Source organism: Bombus flavifrons, chromosome 17 (assembly GCF_040668555.2).
Source record: "Bombus flavifrons isolate JBK064 chromosome 17, iyBomFlav1_principal, whole genome shotgun sequence".
In the NCBI taxonomy this organism is placed as follows: Eukaryota; Metazoa; Arthropoda; class Insecta; order Hymenoptera; family Apidae; genus Bombus; species Bombus flavifrons.
Window position 1 is genome coordinate 6,470,486 of NC_138458.1, and position 20,671 is coordinate 6,491,156.

General features: G+C 42.5%; 1 protein-coding gene across 10 annotated transcripts in view; it reads left to right on the forward strand.

Moving 5' to 3' along the window:
• LOC138188719 (cyclic nucleotide-gated channel alpha-3) overlaps nt 1–20,671 on the forward strand; it is a 217,346-nt gene that overhangs the window by 123,341 nt on the left and 73,334 nt on the right. For all 10 annotated transcript variants that reach the window (XM_069130750.1, XM_069130758.1, XM_069130754.1 and 7 more), the window contains 3 exons: nt 4–259; nt 1,111–1,365; nt 2,235–2,365. In XM_069130750.1, the coding sequence (XP_068986851.1) occupies nt 4–259; nt 1,111–1,365; nt 2,235–2,365 (642 nt within the window). The remainder of the gene's footprint in view (nt 1–3; nt 260–1,110; nt 1,366–2,234; nt 2,366–20,671) is intronic.

Here is a 20,671-nt window from a genome sequence, read left to right on the forward strand (position 1 = left end):
TAGGCGAAACGCGCTGGGTGTGGTTCTGCTTGGACTACTTTTCCGATTTTTTATACGTGCTGGACATAGTGTTTCACATTCGAACCGGCTACTTAGAGGACGGTGTCTTGCAAACGGACGCGACGAAGCTGCGAAATCACTATACAAACAGCACTACGTTTTACATGGACATCCTGTGCCTGTTGCCCCTCGACTTTTTATACTTATCTATAGGATTCAACAGTATACTTCGAGGTTTTAGGCTCGTGAAAATATACCGGTGAGTGCGAATCTTGATTTGTCGCACGTTCCACGAACAAGCCGGCGGAATATCTTACGTTTAATCAACGCGTTAAATCGATTTATATTTAATCAGTACGTTAAATCGAGTTGTATCTATTTTGTATCAGTCAACGTTTATGTTGCAATCACGCTTTAATTTTTTAACAGTCGGTAGAGAATCGCAATGATCGAGTAAGATATTTGACGCGAAATTGAAACGAGAAGTCGCGCGTACCAGTGGAATAATCTCTGTATATTTCGATGAAACTTGAGACGCGTTTCGACGTTAGAAAAGTATCATTGGGTGAGAAACGATGGAAGTTTTGCTCAACCATATACCGAATAGAGGTTGCCGAACTATGCTCGTGTATTGACCACGTTCCGTTTATCACCTGCTTTCCTCTCCTCGTCTTTTTCCTTTAGAAAGTTTCCTAGGATAGCGCAAAACAATCGAATGCTCAAACTTTCTTACGGCACTTGCGAGGGCACATTATTTTTGGATCCTTCGCTCGAGCTCACTCTCTCGCGACTTTTACAAGTCTGTCCGTATTAAACTCGAAATTCTGCGTAAACATTGTCGCTTCGTGAACGACAAGAACGTAACAAAATTATACTCTAAATATCGATTAACGAAACAATAGCTACTCGATCATTGCCTGGAATAAATTATGCTCGAGTTACGTGTGAAACTCACGGTACAGAGCGGACGTAGAATCTGATGTCTCTGAAAATATGCCAAAGCTGATCTAGACCCTTACTCGAGGTTTCCATTCGATTGATGAAGGAAAACACCGTGACGAGCATGTTGCAATCTCACGGCGATCTTCTTTGTTGCATTGTCACACACAGGTTCTGGGCGTTCATGGACAGAACCGAGCGACACACCAACTATCCGAATTTATTCCGCTCCACATCCTTGATACATTATTTACTGGTGATCTTTCACTGGAACGGGTGCCTCTATCACATTATCGATAAGAACAACGGCTTCGGCAGTAAGAACTGGGTATTCAGCGACTCGGAGACGGCGGACGTGGTGAAGAAATATTTGCAGAGCTACTACTGGTGCACGCTGGCCCTCACCACCATCGGTGACCTGCCCAGGTAATTCGATTTTCCTCTGCCCGTTTCATCGCACTGTATTTCCGTCCGCGCTGCTTACCGCCAGAGAATCAAGAGCTTTGCTCGAATCCCGAATGTTATAAAGTAGAAGAGAAAGCAGGATGTTTAAAAATGGCCATTTTTGGTCCTCCTTGAGAGCGAGAAATTCTCGCAGGATATTGTAGAGCGTCTAACGTTACAGGTAATTCGATTTCTACCTATTTCACCCCACTGTATTGCCGTCCACGCTGCCTTCCGCGGGAGAATCACGAGTTTTGCTGGAATCTCCGACGATATAAAATGACCATTCTTGGTCCCCTTTGCGAGCGAAGAATTCTCACAGCAGGTTATTTGGAAACACGTTTCAAGGAACAGAATATCTCATACCGTGATAGGAGAATTTTGAGGAAGATAAGTAAAGCTTAAAGACGGAAAAGTTATGTATCTCAGAGATTTGCGTTGGAATGGAATATAACCGCGGTAAGCGTGCGAAGCATCTTCGAGGTGCCGATGTCGCGTGTACTTGCAGCCAACGAAAAAAGAAAAAAAGCGAAAGACACGAAAAGAAGAGACGTAATATGAAATATTCCTGTCCGTTTAGTACACCGTTTCGAAAGCTTCTCTGCTCGTTTGTTCCTCGCGAAAGCCGGATCGTTTCTACGTTTATGCCGATCTCCTTCGATCGTCGATGTTCAACTAGCTCGAAATACAATCGCTTAAGAGCGGACAATGTCTCTAAAATCAGCAGGAAGACGAACGAATGATAAAACTTGGCGATTTAAAAAAGCTTTGGCAGTTGGCCTTGAAAAATTGGAAGACGAAAGGAATACGCATGGCGTGGTCGAATCACGCTTTTCCATTTCGCTTTGCAGGCCGAGAAGCAAGGGCGAGTATCTGTTCGTGATAGCTCAGCTGCTGTTTGGTCTGCTGCTGTTCGCCACGGTGCTCGGACACGTGGCCAACATCGTCACTTCCGTCAGCGCGGCCAGGAAGGAGTTCCAGGGTGAGTGAAAAGCAAATCCAATTATTTCGCTCGCGCTTGGTTCTTTTTCATAGCGAAAAAATCGCGCGCCACGGACTACGATCGCAATTGTGCCAGGCGCGATCGTTCCGTTTTGAGAAACGTTCGTTGCACGCCACTGATTGACCGCACCAAGAGCGTGCGCCTTGTGATTTGCCGTAAACACGGGACAAAGGAGGTCCTTTCTGTTCGTACACACGCGGCGGTTAAACGTATCCAGCGCAATACGCACGTGAAAACTTGCCTACGACACGTGTTCAGATATTTCCGCGAGCCAGCGTGCATAGCTTAACGAGAAACGAAATAAGACGTTAAGTTGTTTCGCGAGAGTGCGAGGAACGCGAATGGAAGTTACCTAACGACGCGGTCATCTCGCTTGTAAATTAAAATTCAGCGCTGAAGATGGCCACCGCAACATCTGCGATAGCCAGAAAGGGCCAGAAAGCTCGTACAAATGCGACGGCAAACCGCATTCTTAATTATAAAACTCGACTGCTACTCGCAGTTTCCGCCACGCTTACTCTCCAGAGAGAGGGAGAGAGAGAGAGAGAGAAGCTGGCTTTCACGAACCTGATTGCGCTGCACGGTTAACAGAGGCGGGATGAAATTTGCAAACTACACTTTCGTCTTTCGTTCGGACCGAGAAACGTGTTATTTCGCGTGCTGTGCGAGACCCGGTTAAATCGAAGCAAACGGTGCAGTTTGACGATGCAAAATAGCAGTTTCGCGAGCATCTCTGCCCACCGGGCAACTCCATAATGCCTTTGCACATTGTCCTTTCTGTGGACCAAGGGCCACGATATTGCCCCTGTGTTTGGCTACCTTGTGGGGCAGCTGGAAATTTTCATGTCTTCATACCTGTCCACTAACTTTCAGTTCTCTCGGTTATACGATGCTAAACACTTGACCGGCTGGAGACGCAAATTCGCGTTTTGCATACTTCACGCGGCATCATCCTGTAGGAACGAAACACCGCTGTCGATGTGTTAGATATAACATTGGTCGCTGGGAAAGTTAGTTGAGATTTTTAAGGAATTTCATAGAATAGTAAACTCTGCTTAGTATCTGTAAAAGTTGAAAGAACTGCAGATTCTGAGAGAAAATAATTAGAGACGTAATTGCTTGGGAAACATTAACCGGAAAAATAATTTGCGGCGTATTAACACGGAAGAGATTCTCTTTTATCCGGGTGAGGCAGCCGTAAGAGGACGAAAATGCCGGGAGACGCTTGTAACAGATTATCCACGAAAGCGAGTGTTTTTTACTCGACCAGCCGTTGATGAATCGCCAGCATTAACTATATTCGCGGCGGGAATGAAAGCAGGCGCAAGAATGAACGCGTACTCTTAATGCAGCCGATAGAACGTCGACGACAAACAAAAATGGACGTGGTTTTACGCAGCGACATCGCCGGCAGATCCGCGACCATGATCATTCCGAGATACAGATTGCTCGACTTTTTCTCGCCCGTTGTAAAAACGCATTAAGCAACGTTTTAGCCGCGGATAGGAACACGAAAACAACATTTGCCGTAATTGCAGCTTCTGCCTCGCTTCCTCCACGCCTCTCCGAGAGGACCATTTATGTATATAACCGCGCGATAATTTTGACCCAGCGAGTGGAAAAACGAACGGTGGAAAGCTCGGTCGATCAGTGTCCAATGGAAACTTTTTAAATCGCGTGTACACTGGGGAATCTCTCAAGCTCGATCTACGGTCGCAAAGAAACTTAGCCAAATATGAATATATCAACTGTTTTGTTGTTCGAGCGTCGCGCGATCGATTTGATACGATCGAATTCGAGTTTCGACTCCGATTATTCGAATGAAAAAAGCACAGCTAGGAATCTCTCAAGCTCGATCCACGACAGCAAAGGAAAGTAGTTAAACATCACATGACTAAACCTAACGAATGTCACACGATCGATTTAATACGATCGAATTCGAGTTTCGACTCCGATTATTCGAATGAAAAAAGCACAGCTAGGAATCTCTCAAGCTCGATCCACGACAGCAAAGAAAAGTTGCCAAATATGTAATACTATTTTGTTGTCCGAGTGTCGTACGATCCATTTGATACGATTAAACTCGAGTTCTGACTCCGATTATTTAAATGAAAAAAGGACAACCTTCTTCGTATTAGAAAAAGACTTCTTAGGGAGAACACGTATTTCCGGAAAAGAAAATGTTCTTCGAAAGAGCTCGTTCTTATAAAGTAATGCTTTTTGGGGATAGATGGGTACTATGAAGCGACGTATGTTCTTTTCAAAAAGATTTATTTCCCTTAATTGTCAAAATGTCTTGACCGGAAACATCGTTCCTCGATCGATGCGAGACTTTTCATTTTAATCATGGACAGTTAATTAGCACGATTGCGTTAATGCTTCTCGTCGCGTTGCATAGGATCGATAAAGAACGAGGCGACGTAGATTGCTTCGCTGTCGAGCATTGCCCGGACTCGACCTATTCTCGTAGTCGTTGAGCAACAAGAAAATATTATTACATTTCCATCGAGTTAATCGACGTGCCGCTCACGATCGCGGAAAGTAATCTTCTTTTTTGAAGGCATTCGCAGCGTTGATCGACTTCCTTACAAGTTTCTTGAAATTCTGACGACACGTTATTCAGTGCATTATATTTGGCATCAATGACACCCTCTTCACGTTGAAACCTGCATGTCGATCGAATCTTGATCACCGACTAACAGCACATCCAATTCCTGCACCGATACGAGTGTCCTTGGCCGATATCGAACTACGTACGTTCATTTCATTCAGATGCATCACGAGACCTAAGCGTCGGTGCATACGTCGTTATAACATGTTAGGCGCGTATATAAGCTTTTAACGAAAGAAGCTGAGATACACTGTGAAATACGATCCATCCAGATGCAACAGCGTCGCTGATGACCTCACACTGGATGCAACAACGTCGCTGATGACCTCACGCTGGATGCAACTCGACACGCTGAAAAAATCTCACGGCACAAGTTTACGGATACGTCAAATGTTTTCATTGGCTCGAGGGATCGAAGATTAACCAGCCCTTAGCCGTCATCTTGCGCGTCTTCCTTTTTCAAATCTGTTCGCCTATTTGTAGGCGATTACCTTCGTAACATTTCATTCATATTCTCCTCGTAGCTTGTCAATCGCTTGGTTCATGCACACGCAATTAATTTCGTATTAACGCGTTGCTCCGTGAGGAGATGGTCAGACATTTTTAAAACGCTTGACGGCATGGACATACCAAAGACGTTGCCATAAACGAACTTAACGTGCGCTCGTCACGTTTAATCTGTTTATACGTAAGACTTTAATTGCATTCTTCGTCCGGGATACCGGATCGTAGCAGCGTTGCTGCGATGATAGTAAAAAAATTATTGTACGCCGTAGATACGTAGATTCGCCTCTTTGTCTGTCCACATAAACGCGTCTGACGCTTATAGGAAATCTCACCTTAAGAGGATTCTCCACATTCCTGCGACATTGCGTTCGATCCGCTTTGCAGCGGCATTTAAACAGGACTTGGGTGGAACGCGCGCAAGGCCGAACAGAAGATCAAAGAGAGCGTTTGACGGCGGTAGCTAAACCCTGGGACGGGCTTCGGCGCGCCATTTTCGACGCGCCATTTTCGACGCGAGTTAGAATTTCAAAATTTTAATTAACCAACAGCCCTCGAGACTCCTGTGCGCATCGTTAAAAAGGGGACGAAGCCAACGGGGTAAATTCGCAGCGCAAGATGCGCACAGTGAGGCACTCGAACGAGCATTTGGAAAAAGCATGGAAAAATGCACACAACGTACAGTTTTCCTGAAACTTGGGTATCCGGAGAATTGTTCGCGCAGAGGAAAAAATGTAAAGAAAAATGCGCATAACGTGCAGTTTTCCAGGAACTTGGTATCAGGAACTTCGTGTCGGGGAAAATCTGTTCGTCGAATCTTTTGTTCGCGTTCCCCGTTCTCTCCGATTCGATCGAAGTATCTTGAATATTCGTTCCCCTGTCTGACAGCGCGCACAGTGACGTTTGAATTCACAATGTCAGTGCCATCAACTGTCTCTTCGCACTTTTTCCTAAGTGTCGTATAAAACGGACGTATTTGACCAAAGGAGAATTGCTGGTTAGACGATTATAATTGCGCGACCGTGTTGCCTTTGTAAGGAATATGCACTGCATACAAAACTCCCCGTAATTAGCGATACAACTGCGAAGAGCACGATCGTCCAGAGAAGAAGTGAACAGAGAAAGCACAATTTTTAGTTTATCGTGCTTAGTCTGGCTTTGGAGGAAATCGAGTTTGAGGATTTTGCTGTTTCATTTCAGCATGGATACAGATGTTCTTTCGCTGGCATTTGCACGCAACAAGAGAATCTAATTACTAACGATCTTTGATGTTGAGGTAACGTTAAAACTAAATGAGAAAAGGAAACTGGAGAATAATTGAATAAAGAATCGAATAAAGGTAAAGACATTTTGAGAACGTAGGGCGTAATTTGATTAATTTCTGTGATGTTTCTCGTGCATTGCACAGAGATATTTTGTTAGATAGGCAGGAAGCGTTTATCATTACCAGATCTACCCAAATCTGTAGAAATTTATACAACACTCTGTTTAAAAAAATAAATTTGCCTCGAGAAACGTTGTTTCAACGTAGAAGATTGTTACAAGAACATATGTACATCGTACGTTTCGTATCTCTGTACAAAGAATCTAAAAAAGGCTTCTGAAAGTACTCGTAACAGCGCGCAAAACGATTGCTTGTCGCATTTGCAACAGGCCAACCTCTGTACGATATACGCCGGAATTTATCATTTGACTTATATGAAATTATTAAACATTCGATTTAGAGGAATGGAACTTACAGTAAATTCTAACTAATGAGAAGACGTAGGTAATTATTACCATAACTCGTTCGTGCTAGATATCTTGCACAAAGTATTTCATCTGAAACGTTATTCATCCAACACACGATGTCGAAACAACATCGGAAAATTATTTCATTCCCTTAGAACGATACAAACAAAGGATACTTGCTTATAGGCAAATACACAGATACTTGCGAATACCATACAGCAAATGTATTTAAAATCGTACGACGTTGCATTTAATCGACCACGAAGACGATCGCCGTGCAATGGAAGATGTACAATTTATTAAACGGTTTGAGAAAGGTCGTGATTTTTAGCGCGCATTATTCATAAGACACCGATGTCAGCAGTCGTATTCCCAGCACGTTAGCGTCGAAAGTTGTTCGAGATTGAAGCGCTGGCTTGGCCAGCTTTATTTACAGCGCGACCGGCCACGAGCAGGTTAATATTGTAAATGTAATCTCGCGGAATCCAAAGAGAGACGCGAAACGGTCCGTGGCGATCTCGTAATGGCGGGATTTCCGTTCTACAATTTCCACTCGGGGGAATGGGGCTACATCTTGTCGGGGCGACGCTGATTGGATATAAAATTTCATTTTGCCCCGGCACACCTAAATCCACCGGTAACTCTCGATGCTCGCGATTCCGCTTTCAATAAAAGTCCCTTTATCTCCTTAATTGCTATCATCCTCGTGCAATTCTCCCGGAATCGCGGCAGATTTAAAAAAAAAAGGAGGAACGACGTTGAAAAATGAATCAAAAATCATCTTTGGAACTCTTTCCGTTCCATTCACACGTCCGAAAACTTAGTCGAACGAATAGTATCTCGATGGAAAATCGTTTTACCTAGCGGGAATCGTAAGAAATCGCTACGAATGTCCGAATATTATCGAGAAGCGCGCGCGGCCAGTTTTCGTGCTCCCGTTTCTCAACGCGATTTATCAAAGTTTGCTGGAAGTTACGGTCGTTGCGAGCTAACAAGCTAATGAAAATAGCCGATCGAAATTTTACCTACATCTATGCGACACAATTAGAAGTTGGTTTACGAGATATAACGCGGAAGTCGAAGCATGGAGCTAGCGGTGCAGTTGCCAGTCGGGACGCAGTCGAATACGCTCGCGGAATAAAGGCGCCGGTATAAAAGGAAACGTGGAGTCGTCGTTTCTCGGCGTGCAGCGCTGTTAAACCTCGTGGCTGTGCAACCGTATGCAGAGCAAACTCTTTGCGCGTCTCCGGATTGAACGTATATACCACAAGGTAAAGTTATCCATTCAGCTATCCTGCTGTAATGCGAAAAATCAATACCGCATTGGTTGACGGCGAATGTCAGCGGCGAAATTATGAAATGTCAGCTTACGAAATTGGAGAATTTTGCTGGGGAAATTCGTGTTGTTGCGAATACTGGAAAACGTTTAACGCGTACGTTTTCCTTCTTTTTAATCGTACACGTCGTTGTATTCTGTCGAAGAAATTAATTGCAACATGCAGCGATGAAGATTTCCATGCGGATAGAAAATCGTAGAAAATACGCAACTTCGGAATTGAATTCTAGGATTATATCCAGTATCGGCTATCGTAATATGAAGCTACTAGCGTACACTTTAATATCTGTTAGATTTGCTAAACGAGTTCTCTTAAATCTGCAAGTTTTTCTCTTCAAAATGATAATCTACGAGCAACCATGGATGTTTTAAAACGAACAGAGTCCAAATAGTGGCCGATCTGCCTCTGACTTCAAGTACGAAATTAAATCATTTCAATAGCTGTTCTCTAAACGATATTGAAAAATTGACGGTGAATGCCAAAAGACTGGAAGATCAACGAGTATCATCTGCGCTCTTTTATCGTTAGCAAACGGTTGTCGTTAGTTGTAACGTTAAACTTTTCACCTGATACTGCTTAATAAGGATCCAATTAGCAAGAAGCATGCGTAAAAAGCCGAGTGAACTTGGTTGCAGCAAAGGGAACACGGAGTCGTGTAATTGTAGAACAAACACCTGTGTAGAAGCAGAACGACAAGACCAAGAATTAACCTGCCTGCACAGCCGTAGGGGTGTCCTTGCTTTAATTGCAAGTGTGCCCAGGTTACCGCCATTATGTCTCGAAGTGCTGAACACGGGTGGCATCCTCTCTGTGCCTGCAAGTAATTTACTTGTAAACTAGTTGAGACGTTTTGCTCGCCGTACGATCGAGCAGGAAGCTCCGTGCGATAGAACCTGAAGGTAATTCGAAGCTAAGGACACGAGATCGAACCGATAAGACGAGTTCGTCTCTCCATCGTCGTCAACTGGCTCTTTTCTTTTTATATATCCTTGAGAAGAAGTCGAATCGCGGCATCGTAGACGCGTTGGAGCAGATTAGAAGACGAAGCAAAATTACCTTATCAATAGGAATCAATGAGCAGCGTCAGCAAAGAAAAATTATTAACGCAGACCGCGCTGCTATCTCGAGTATAACGGCGTACCAAGTGCGAAGAGGATCTCGTATCTACCACCACGCCACCGTAGATAATTCGATCAACCTGGAAACCAGTGTACGCGATGCATTTATCAACAACGAAAACCTCAAAGCGATATGCTTAGACATCGAGAAAGCATACGATATAGTTTGGCGTACCAGAGTAATCGGAGTAACTGACAACCTATTGCATCTCGTACGGAATTTCCTAATAGAAGAAGGAGTAACGGTTAGAGAGAAGAACGTACTGTGCATTTGCTCGGAAATAGAAAATCATACTCCTCGAGATTCGGTCATTAGCGTGACGTCTTTTCTTCGAGAGAAATTAATGATACTTGGAAGTAGATCGCAGATATTTCGCAGTTATTGCCATCTTCTCGTCAGTGTCAGACACGCTGCCGCAATTTCATCTACACTGGTGGGTGCCTGTGCAACATACTTCAACCCGAAGAAGGTTAAACGTAACGCACGAGCTGCTACTTTCTCATCTTGGCGCTCATCTTTCTCAACCTTCTTAGCGCATCTTCGCTAGACGTCGGAACGACACTTTTTCTTCCTGTAGAGATGGTTCTTGAACAACGTTCCGTGAGAATTTCTCCGTGCAAAAATGCCAGCTTCTCGACATCCTTCTCTGTCTGATCCAAATGGCAAATCAACGAAAGCACGCACGAATCGCCCGATCTAATCGAATGCAACTGGACGCCGAACGAGGCACCATCGAACGAAGGTTGATTTTACGAAATTAGCCAAACAACGCAAACCATACGCGCGGTAAACCTGTCCGTAAGAGTAACTTTGATAGTTCGTTGACCCTCGAGCTCACGTTTCGCCGCGGTGAACCACAATACGCCAGCTGGCTAACCTTGGTTGAGCCAATATTAATTTCATTAATTATGCGCCACCGTATTACGATATTAGCGCCGGCACGGCCATTCCGCTATGCGGCATAATTTCCCCGGGAACCGCACTAATTATTGCGGCAAGCCTTCTTCGAGTACGACGATCTGGCTCGATGTCGTTCTTACTGGTTCCGAACGTGAACGAACGAAAGTACCGCGCCGTATCGAAAGTTGCTGATATTAATTAGAAGAAATTGCAGTGAATCGTGGGAGGAAACCCCATTTCCGGAAAATGTAAAATGTAAAACCTCAAAAAAAATGTAAATGTAGCTCAAGCTGGCAAGTAATTGAGCGCGGGCCGCTCAAGCTGGCAACTAATTGAGTGCGGGCCTCTCAAGCTAGCAACTAAGTCGGTGCGGTAAGCAAATTTCTATCGTTCGCGTATCTCGCGTTTCTATCTGTTCCAATGAATGAAAAAGTCTTGCGACCAAAATTATTTCAAAACTTCCGCCGATTAATATAAATTATTAATATTTTCCGTGTAAATCGTAAAAGATACGTATGCTGCATTGTGTGCACGTGAGCCAATAAAGAAGTTCAGAACTCTGCGATTGCAATAATTGGACAGATCCGTGCAAAAAGGATGAGAATGTTTAAACGCAAGCACGTCGTCATTCTTAGTTCGGTAAACGTGATCTATTGGTATTTGTATTCTCTTGCCTCCTCTTCCTTTGCTTCCTCCTCCAACTTTGTTGCTCTTTTCCCTGTCCTAGTTCTTATCTTGTCTCGTTTCGTCTCTCCTAGCCCCGTGTAACTCCCGTGTACAGCTGTCCAGACCTAATACCCACCTTATGTACGTTATCTGTATCTTTTCCACTTGCCATCTCTCTTCTTAACCCCATCCCTCATACTCCATACGCCGGTACGTTCAGCACTGACACGTGAAACATGTACATACTCAACTTTAAATCGCTCTTCAATTTTCTCCGTCCTATGCTCGAAACCTGGTTTAATCTAAGTTAAAACCTTTCTTAAGTTTCCTCTGTCTTGTGGCTCAAATCTGGCTTAACTCGACTGAAAATCATTTCTAAGTTGTCTCTGTCCTATGCTGCAACAAACGGGGCTTAACTCGATTGAAATTATTCTTCTAATTTTCTCTGTACAATGCCTCAAACCTGATTCAACGAAACATTCGCTGGCCTCTCTATGGCAATCGTTAATTTCTTGCCTCATATCCTTCTACGCGAATATTACAACAGCTCGCTGTACTTTAACGTTGCATCGCATTGCACTAGAAATCAATGTCAATTAATAGTTTGGTTGTTTAACGCGATAAGTCTACCGCATAACATTGTGGTGTTTGATATCATCTCTTTGAAGTTGCATACAAATTATAGCAGACACTTTGCGTAAAGTTGCTTAGGCGGCGAAGGCAAAGCAACTTTGTAGAGTCTCGTTGTCGGTTAAGTTGTTGAAATATGCAATTAAGCGTCTCTTAACGAGCCGTAATACAGGTTACTAGCCGTAAATCGGCTACTATTAATTTTCTGTTAATTGTTGCACATTACTATATTAACCCATTAATTTTCACGCGATAGCAGCCGCGTTGCGTCTACGTAAATTGCTGTCAGTTATTAAAATACAGAAACGAGAGGAAAGAGAGAGAGGGCTTTTAGGTGAAAAGAGAGCGAGCCTGATCCGCTTCGTTATAACGAACAACGCGTAACTCGTGCATAATTTGAGCCTTTAAATTTATGTATTTTCCTGGATAAACGTATCAAAATTAGCATCCAAGCTACGACATACTGCAACTTGCGATTAATCATTTGTAAGGAATAACGCAACAGAGCAACGATAATCCTCTATGTCCGTGTGATTTATCGTCGTAGCTACTTTTCCGTTTATTTCTTGCAACACTCTGATCTCGCCTTTTCCAATCTACAAATCGCTGCAGCTGATCGTGTATGTGTCTAAGAAAAAAGTCAAACGACTACATAAATATTGGATCGTTAAAATAACGTTGGACAACAAACGAGTAAGCCGATAAGGGACTCGACAAATTAGCGTAGGTGTTTTATTTTCGTATAATACGCGATTGTATGCGAGCATAACACATGGACGTATTTCACATAAAATTATCAATAGCACTTGATAATCCAGTGAAGTTCGATTAATTTTCTATTGAAAATTGGCCTGTAAAATAGCGAATATTTGAAGTTAGAAATGCCAATCAGATACAGATTGATGCTAAAATAATTTGTTAATACAATTACTCCAATTATCAAGCGCTGCTTTCCAACGTAATTATTTCCTTTCCAATTATGGCACAGTGTATCCGTTCTAGTTATTACGTAATTATGGCAATGCTTTTTTCTTCAAGAAGACATACAAATTCGTTAATTATTCCTCGCTATAACAGAAGTAGAGATAAAGTGCAAAAGTGTCGTTTAATCGATCGACGATTGACAATACTGCGACGACAAGCTCGAAAAGCTTCAGCCTACTTTCTCGTTAGACCTCGCTTGTCCGAAGATGCGTAATTCTTCGTATCTAAAAATGTCGAATAAGTAACATCAAACGCGTTATCCTTTCGCGAAGATCAGGAAAACTCGATTAAGTTGGAGCCAGCCGTAAATCCATGGCTGCGTTAAGCATGGCGATATAACCGAGGACATTATCCCATGCTTAATACCACAGAAGGAATTACTTACTCTGGTATGCACGGCTTAAAATTACGAGCTGGGCCGTGCCTGTGTCGACGGTTTCGTTGTGCTCGCGGTAAGCTAAGGAAGAGAGATCTCGTCAGGTTATTGAGCGTGTTTTATTCGGAAAAGACGATGTCAAAAAATGGCCACTTTCGCACCTGCTCGCGGACGAAAAATTCCCACAGTACGACGTTACCTAACAAATTATTAGAGAAAATGTCGATCGATCAGAGTTTTACGTCTGCGGAAAACAACGACATAAAACGGAGAACAAACGTTTGTTTAAATGGTTCGCGATATTGAGCGTACGGTTGATTTACAATTCTTAGTTGTGAAAAGTTGTAGCAACTTTTCAATGGTGTTTCGCTTTCCTTCTTTCTCTGTTCGTGCTCTAATGAGAAGTTATAATCTGATTTTCCCCGGAAAAGGAAATAATTATTACTGTCCGGTTCGTGTTTAGGTTTCCTTCTTCTTTTTCTATTCGTGCTCTAATAAAAACTTATAATCTAATTTCCCTAGCAAGAGGAAATAATTAGTATTGTCTGGTCGATGTTTAGCTTCCCTTCTTTTTCATATTCCTGCTCTAACTTGAACTTATAATCTGATTTTTCCCGAAAGAGCGGATAATCAGTAGCTGGTATTCGCGTTTCCTTCTTTTTCCCGTTCCTGTTCTAATAGGAATGCATAAACTGATTTGCCCCGCAACGGCGAACGATCATCATCTGGATGATCCTCGCGTTTCTTTCGCTCTCTACGCGCGCTCTAATAACAAGCTGTCTGACGATTAACCGCCGCCAATAATTTCTCGAAATTTATTACACAGGTGAGCGTAGAGGCAGTGAATTTTAAAAACTCGGAGAGCTGTTACAAATAATGTAACAAATCCTTCTGCAATTCGTCCGAACTGTCCGTTTGTTTGCATCCTTTTAAATCACGCAGATCAAAGCCGCGCGTGAACGCATCGGCTGCGTACGAAAAGCCGTCAAAGGGATTTGGAAAAGCGATTGCTATTTCTATCGATGTCTGTCGTTCGTTTGAAGCGTCAAACGAATTGTTGCCGGCGTTTCGCTCGCGGTAAGTCGATACGTTTAACTAGAAATCCGACGTGTAGGCTAACAGAGACGTTCAATCTTTGGTCTCTGTGCTGACGTTGGCGTATTCAAACATAAAGCGGAGGCTGGGCTGGCCGGCGGGCGAAAAACTGTTTTCTCAACAACTTAAATCCACTCGGACAGGATCCACGCCCCTGTCCAAAACTTTCCTGCGTTTTACGTTTGCTCGATAAACACGCCGCCCCGGCTATCTGCACTTTATTGCTTATACCGGAGAACACTTTTGCAAACAGCAATCCATCTAAATAATTTGCGGCCAAAATACAGACACGTACGCGAAACGTGGCCAGGTGGCGCGTTTTACCGGCTCAAGAAATAAAACAAATGAAACGGGCCGACTCTATCGTATCGATAGCGATCAAAGTTTCACACATGCCGTACTGCGGCAGAATTGAAAGTGTCGACGAAACTGACGACTGACTGACAAAGGCGACAGCAAAGGCAAGTCGAACAAAGCAAAACAGAGTAGGATAAAATAAGCGCAAAAAATGAACGACAGTCCACAGCGAGTCAAAGCTTTTCCCGTGGATCGACAATCGTATAGCGAGTAGCGGTTTATGGTATTTTGGCTGATCAGCCCAGAAATTCGACTCGGTTACGTGGACTGCGGAATACGTACATTGTCTTTATCCTGCGAACCTGGCTCGTCGTAAGTGCCAGAGATCACATTTTTTTAGGGCAGCGAAGAAGCTTCTCCGATTCGACGTTAATTCGCACATAAAGTTAGGTGAAAAAAAGAAACGACCCGTTTGTTGGCCGATCCAGGTCAGGTTAGCGTTAAGAAATATCAGTGGTATCAGTCACGCGTATCCCTAGCACAGATTTCCCATCGAACCATAAGACTAATAGACTGGCAGCTGAACCGCGATAAAATCGAACAGTCTCGCATCGTCCATTTCTCCGGCCGGGAAATGCCACGTTCTCCCTTGGTTCGCATCCATCATTCTCCGGTGTTTACCTATCTGCCTATATCAGCGTTTCCCCGAGCCCATTTTTACCACGTTGCGCTCTCAGGCGAAACGCGCTGCTTTCAAAACGGCTCTTGTTCGGTCGTTGGCGTTTCCAACTTGCCTCGAAAATATTATCTTTAACGTAGCGGCTGACGAGGACACGGCGTTGCCGATATCGCAGAACCAGGAGACTGCGAAAACATTGTTCGATGTTGTTCCATCCTCTGGCACATGTTCAACCACCACCACCACCAATTCCTTCTCGCCCTGTTAATCCACCTTTTTTTCGTTTCTTCTTCCTTTTTTTTCTACGAGCCTTTTTTTCGATACGATCGCCACCGTAATTACCATTAATGGTAATTACCCCGAAGATAATTTCCAACGAGCGCAATTACATTTCTATCGGACAGAGTGCATCGATTATCGGCGGGCGAAAGCCAGCGAATATTATGCTGAATATTCGGATTTTACGGAGCCGCGGCGAAGGAATTTGATATCAGACGAAAGCAATCGAAAAGGGTGGAATGTATATAATTGGAATATTTTTGTTTCAATGAGATGGCGATGGTCCCCTCTGTTATTTCGCCAAACGGCTCGCGCGCGTTGCGGTGAAATGTAATTTTCTGCGGTTTTCAGACTAGATAGACTCCGAACGAGGGTAAAAAAAATAAGAAATTTCGCTTTGAAATATGAATTTTCAAGAGCCGCGTTTTAGCTTCTAATTTGACGCGTAGTGCAAAAATTGTGCAAGAACCAATTGGTAGAAATTAGCGTTAAAAGTGACCGACACTTTCCCCTGGTTCGATTTTCAAATATTTTTCACCCCATCGTTTCAAAATTACCAATTGTTGGAAGGTATTTTTGTAGTAATTTCACGTAGATGAAAAATTGTTGGGAAACTATCTAGTAAACATTGATTTTAAAAAATGATAATTCTTCCTTCTGGCTCGCTCTTTAAATACTTTTCAAGGGTTCGTAGGATGCCCATGTTCTCGAAATTTGCGAATTGCTCGAATATTTACCGTTTAGGTGGCGGCTGTTTTTTCCTAAAATCTAAATCTGGCAAGTTTTAAGCCTGAAACAGCAACGTTCTTTCGCATCTTCTCGGTCGTCCGATACGATTAACTGCGCGCTTTTCATCGAACAGAATCGAAAGGTGCGCAGTTTTGTTATACGCGGAAAACAAAAGGAAAAATTCAAACAGTTTAATTCGGTTCAACGGTAAAGTAAAATCTGCCGTGCCTTGAATTCAAACTTGAAATAATAATTAATGGTGCTGACCATACAGAGTCATCAGTTCCCTTTCTGCGTGCTTCCTTTCATGCGGACTTGCGAGATTTATGTAGATTCATTAATCAAGCCATTCACTATTCTCGCTGAATTAAAATATGTAATAAGGGAAATGATTTATCTGAGTAGGAGGTTTTGCAACAACAATTAAAAGCTCACAGCGCTGAGAGAAAGCAACTTCTCTATAAACATTAACGACATGATTAACGAACAAAAGGAGAGTATTCTTCCTTTTGCAAGAATATTTCTTTCTTTCAAAGACTCTGTACACGTTTCCTCTAGAATATTTTACAGAACAGAGAGAATAAAGAATAATCGGTTATTTGTTATTGATCGGTAATTTGCTATTCTCGCGTAAATAAAAATTAGTTCGCGTGATATGCGAATATACACGTTGAGTTTGCGTGGGAATTCTATTCTTCTTTCAATTCGTTGGTAGCTGCACCGAAAGATGATGTTATCAAAAGCATTCTGCTTTTACATCGCCAATTCGTTTACTCCATTTCGCGTTTCTCACGCCTCCGTTATCAAGCGCATAGAATATACGTTATAATGTAACGTAGCATATCCCAGCATGCTCGTTCAGCCTTCCACTCGCATCGTTTTCCTTTAATTTATACGTTGTTGCGATGTTTAACCCGCGAGAGTAACTGTATGGGAGTATAAATTTATAAGATTATAAAATACGTGGCCGTAGAAACCGGAATACGAATTATAAATTGTGCGCGGTAATACGCAACGCTGTGCAGAATTTCCGTTTATAAGATTAGCATTTTCTTACTGTCCAATTATCCTCTTTCCTTGCGATACATCGCGACCGAAACGAATGTGTACCAGGCCTTTTAGTATCGCGAGATTTGAAACGAAAGACGAGCGCGTTGCTAAACGAGACAACGAAAACGAAATGGCGAAATAGAAACTAGTTTTCGCCGAAATCCCGCGTTTATTATCAAAAAAACAATCGTCGTTTCGTCATGTAACCTTAGAAAATTCACTCTAGTTACTCAAAATTGCCGCAAAAGCACGTCGCAAATAGACAAAACTGTGAATCTTTGCAGCTGAAAATCGGAAAGAATATTTCAAGTAAGTAAATTCATTTGCAGTTACGTTGCATTAATATGCCTGCGTATGTGTGACGGTGCGATCAGAAATTTATAAAATATAGGTTTTTTTTCTATATATATATCAAATTGGAGTTTAACAAAATAACGCGTATATTATATTTATTTATTGTATCGTGCCTGCTCTTCTTGGCAATTAGGGTCCGCAATACGCTACAACACAGTTAGAAAACCAGCAATATCTTCGCAAAAATAACGGTTCCTTTTCGAAAACAAGAAGAGTAATTTCTAATTGTAGATTAAAATTGGACAGCCGGTATAATCCACTTCGAAGAAAATCAGACAGAATACGAAGCAATCGTTTCAGGACTCGAAATTCTCGTACTTCCTTGGCAAAGACAGTGGCAAATTTTGAGCGACGAAGGCTTCGAAAATGATCGCTGGATAGAATTTCTAGGCCTACCGCCTTCACGAAATGACCGACCAAGAAAGATCGAGTCGCGATTCGACTCGTCGATCGAGTCGTCGATCGAGTCGTCGATCGAGTCGTCGATCGAGTCGTCAGCCGAGCCACGAACCGAGTAGAGAGCTGAAATCTCGTAACAATTCCACGCCAGATCACTTCAATTGCGATCCTCGATGCGTGTCTCCTAGCACAGGGGATGATCCAACGCTGATCGTGCGTAGCAACCGAGTTCCTGATGCTTAGACTGCGAATTTTTTGAAAATTATTTCACGTAGCACGTATCATAGAGACCAGCATACTTTGGGATATTTTATACGCAATTTCTCGTGTCACGTGCGTGCCGAGCAATTTTCCATTTTCAAAATTCCTCCCTTGCGAACCAGTTGACCTTATCCTGACAGAAATTTTTCTACCAATTAAAGTAAATATTAGCAATCAGCGGCATGAAAGAATGCAACATGAACGAGACGATATTTTTGATAAATACAGAAATATAATAATTGGCCGATACGCGTGGTGCTCACAGTGCAACATAGTTACACACTTATCATAAATGTAATTTAAATTTCGTCGTTGTTTCCTTCGTTCGTCTAACTTTATGCAAATCAGCTGCTCAGCTTTTCTTAATATAAGAATTTACATAAATTCAGACGAACGAAAGTAGCAACGACGAACGTACAATTTCAAATTGAATTTCGAAACCGAGCACTTGACCGAGCCTGGCAAGGTTAGTGTTCCAGAGAAACGTATTTCGTGGTTCGATCAGTTCTCATTTCGAATCATTCGGCTCTGTTGGTTCGGTGAAGCACGCTGCGGAAAGTATTTCGATTATGAAACAGAGGTGAGTTCCACGAACTGCGGCGTGCGGAATATTCGGGGCGGCGCGTCGATATCCGAGGTAATTCAATAAATACCGGTGCTATCAAGAAGTTCCTGTACCAATGAGCTCTGAATAATTCCGAAAGTTTGGGAAATTGTGGAGCACGTCTCCGCCCGAAATCGCGAAAGTTCCCGCGTATGATGTCGAGCAAACCAACGTGAAATCGTCGGATCTCCTGATCCTGGGTGTGTTGCGTGGCAGGTGACAAGGACACGACGAGATTTACACACGTATGGGAAATAGACGTAGGTCAGTTGTAGGAGGCCGATCGTAGAAACGATGCGGGTCCGGTAGAGGCAGTTTTATTATGTTTTCGTCGTATGTTCAAAAGTAACAGAATATGAAACTTGTGAAGCATAGGTATAAATAAACTAGAAATATTTTATACTTAAGGGCTGTGTATGTATGCTTTTGCGTGACTGACGGTCGACACTAAAGTAACATTCCTTGACGATAGCTTTCGAGGATTAACTATCATAGAGTGTTAAAGAAAGAAAGAAAAGCACTATGCTTGCAAAGTTAAATTTTCTGATTTAATGTTACTTTTCGTAACAGCCCATTGAATCGTACGAAATAGGCGCTTGCGAGGGATGCTGTGCGACATCTAACTCTAAGAGACGATCAGAGAAAGCGTCCGAGTCAAAAAATTGTGGGTACAAGCACTGCTGAAAGAAACAGAAGATTGGACGTTGGCCTGTGTCGAAGAAAACGCTTCTGGGTCGCGAAGATAATCTCGCGTCGAGCTGAAACAACACCTTTCTTCTTCCTCTCTTCGTAATTTTATAAAAACATTCAATTTTATCCTTAAGCTCTTTACTATAAAAGTATTTATCGTACCGTTGCTTTTTTCGCTTTTACGAACTAAATTCTGAAAGTGCAATTAATAGAAATGCTGAATTTAAATTGCAGAAGTCGAAAGACAAGCCACGAAATAAAATTTATATCATAGTTTTATTTTAGATCTCTCGTTACAAGACGTCGGTGAAAAATGCCTGTCATCATAGGATGCACGAAAGAGAACAATTGCAAAAAGCTCGCATTTTTGAAAGCTAAGATGCTTGAACAAGCTCGGGCCGCAGGTTTGCTTTATTTCACGTTAAATCTGTTAATCGAGGAGCGATAGGGAAATTGAATTGATTCGGGAGAAGCTTACTCCAAAGAAACAGAGAATCTCGTTAAATAATAAATACGTCTAAACAGATATATTAAATAAAAATAATTACAAGCGAAGTTATGTCGAAGATATTTTGGTAAATTTTCATATTTGATCAGCCTCGAAGTATTTATTAGAATCGTTCTGTGGGCAAATTAAAACTAATATTGAGAAAACGTGATTTTAACGATCCGTCCGATTAAACTAATCCTGAATTATAGCAGAATAATGAATGTAACAAATACTATTTCGCCTTGTTTCCAAACGATCAATATATTGGTAGAAATTTTCTACAAATGTGCAGTGTCCAAGCACTTTGCTTATTCATCGTACATTTTCAAACACGCGAGAAGTACACAAAATACCAATTATTCGCGCATAAATTTAATCTCCTGTTTACTCTATCGATTCAAGCGTTAAGTCCACTTCTTTAAACTTCAGCGTTAAATATACCGGTAAATAACACGCAAATTGCATCTGCGCACGTGCGAGCTCATTTCCGGTTTTAGATT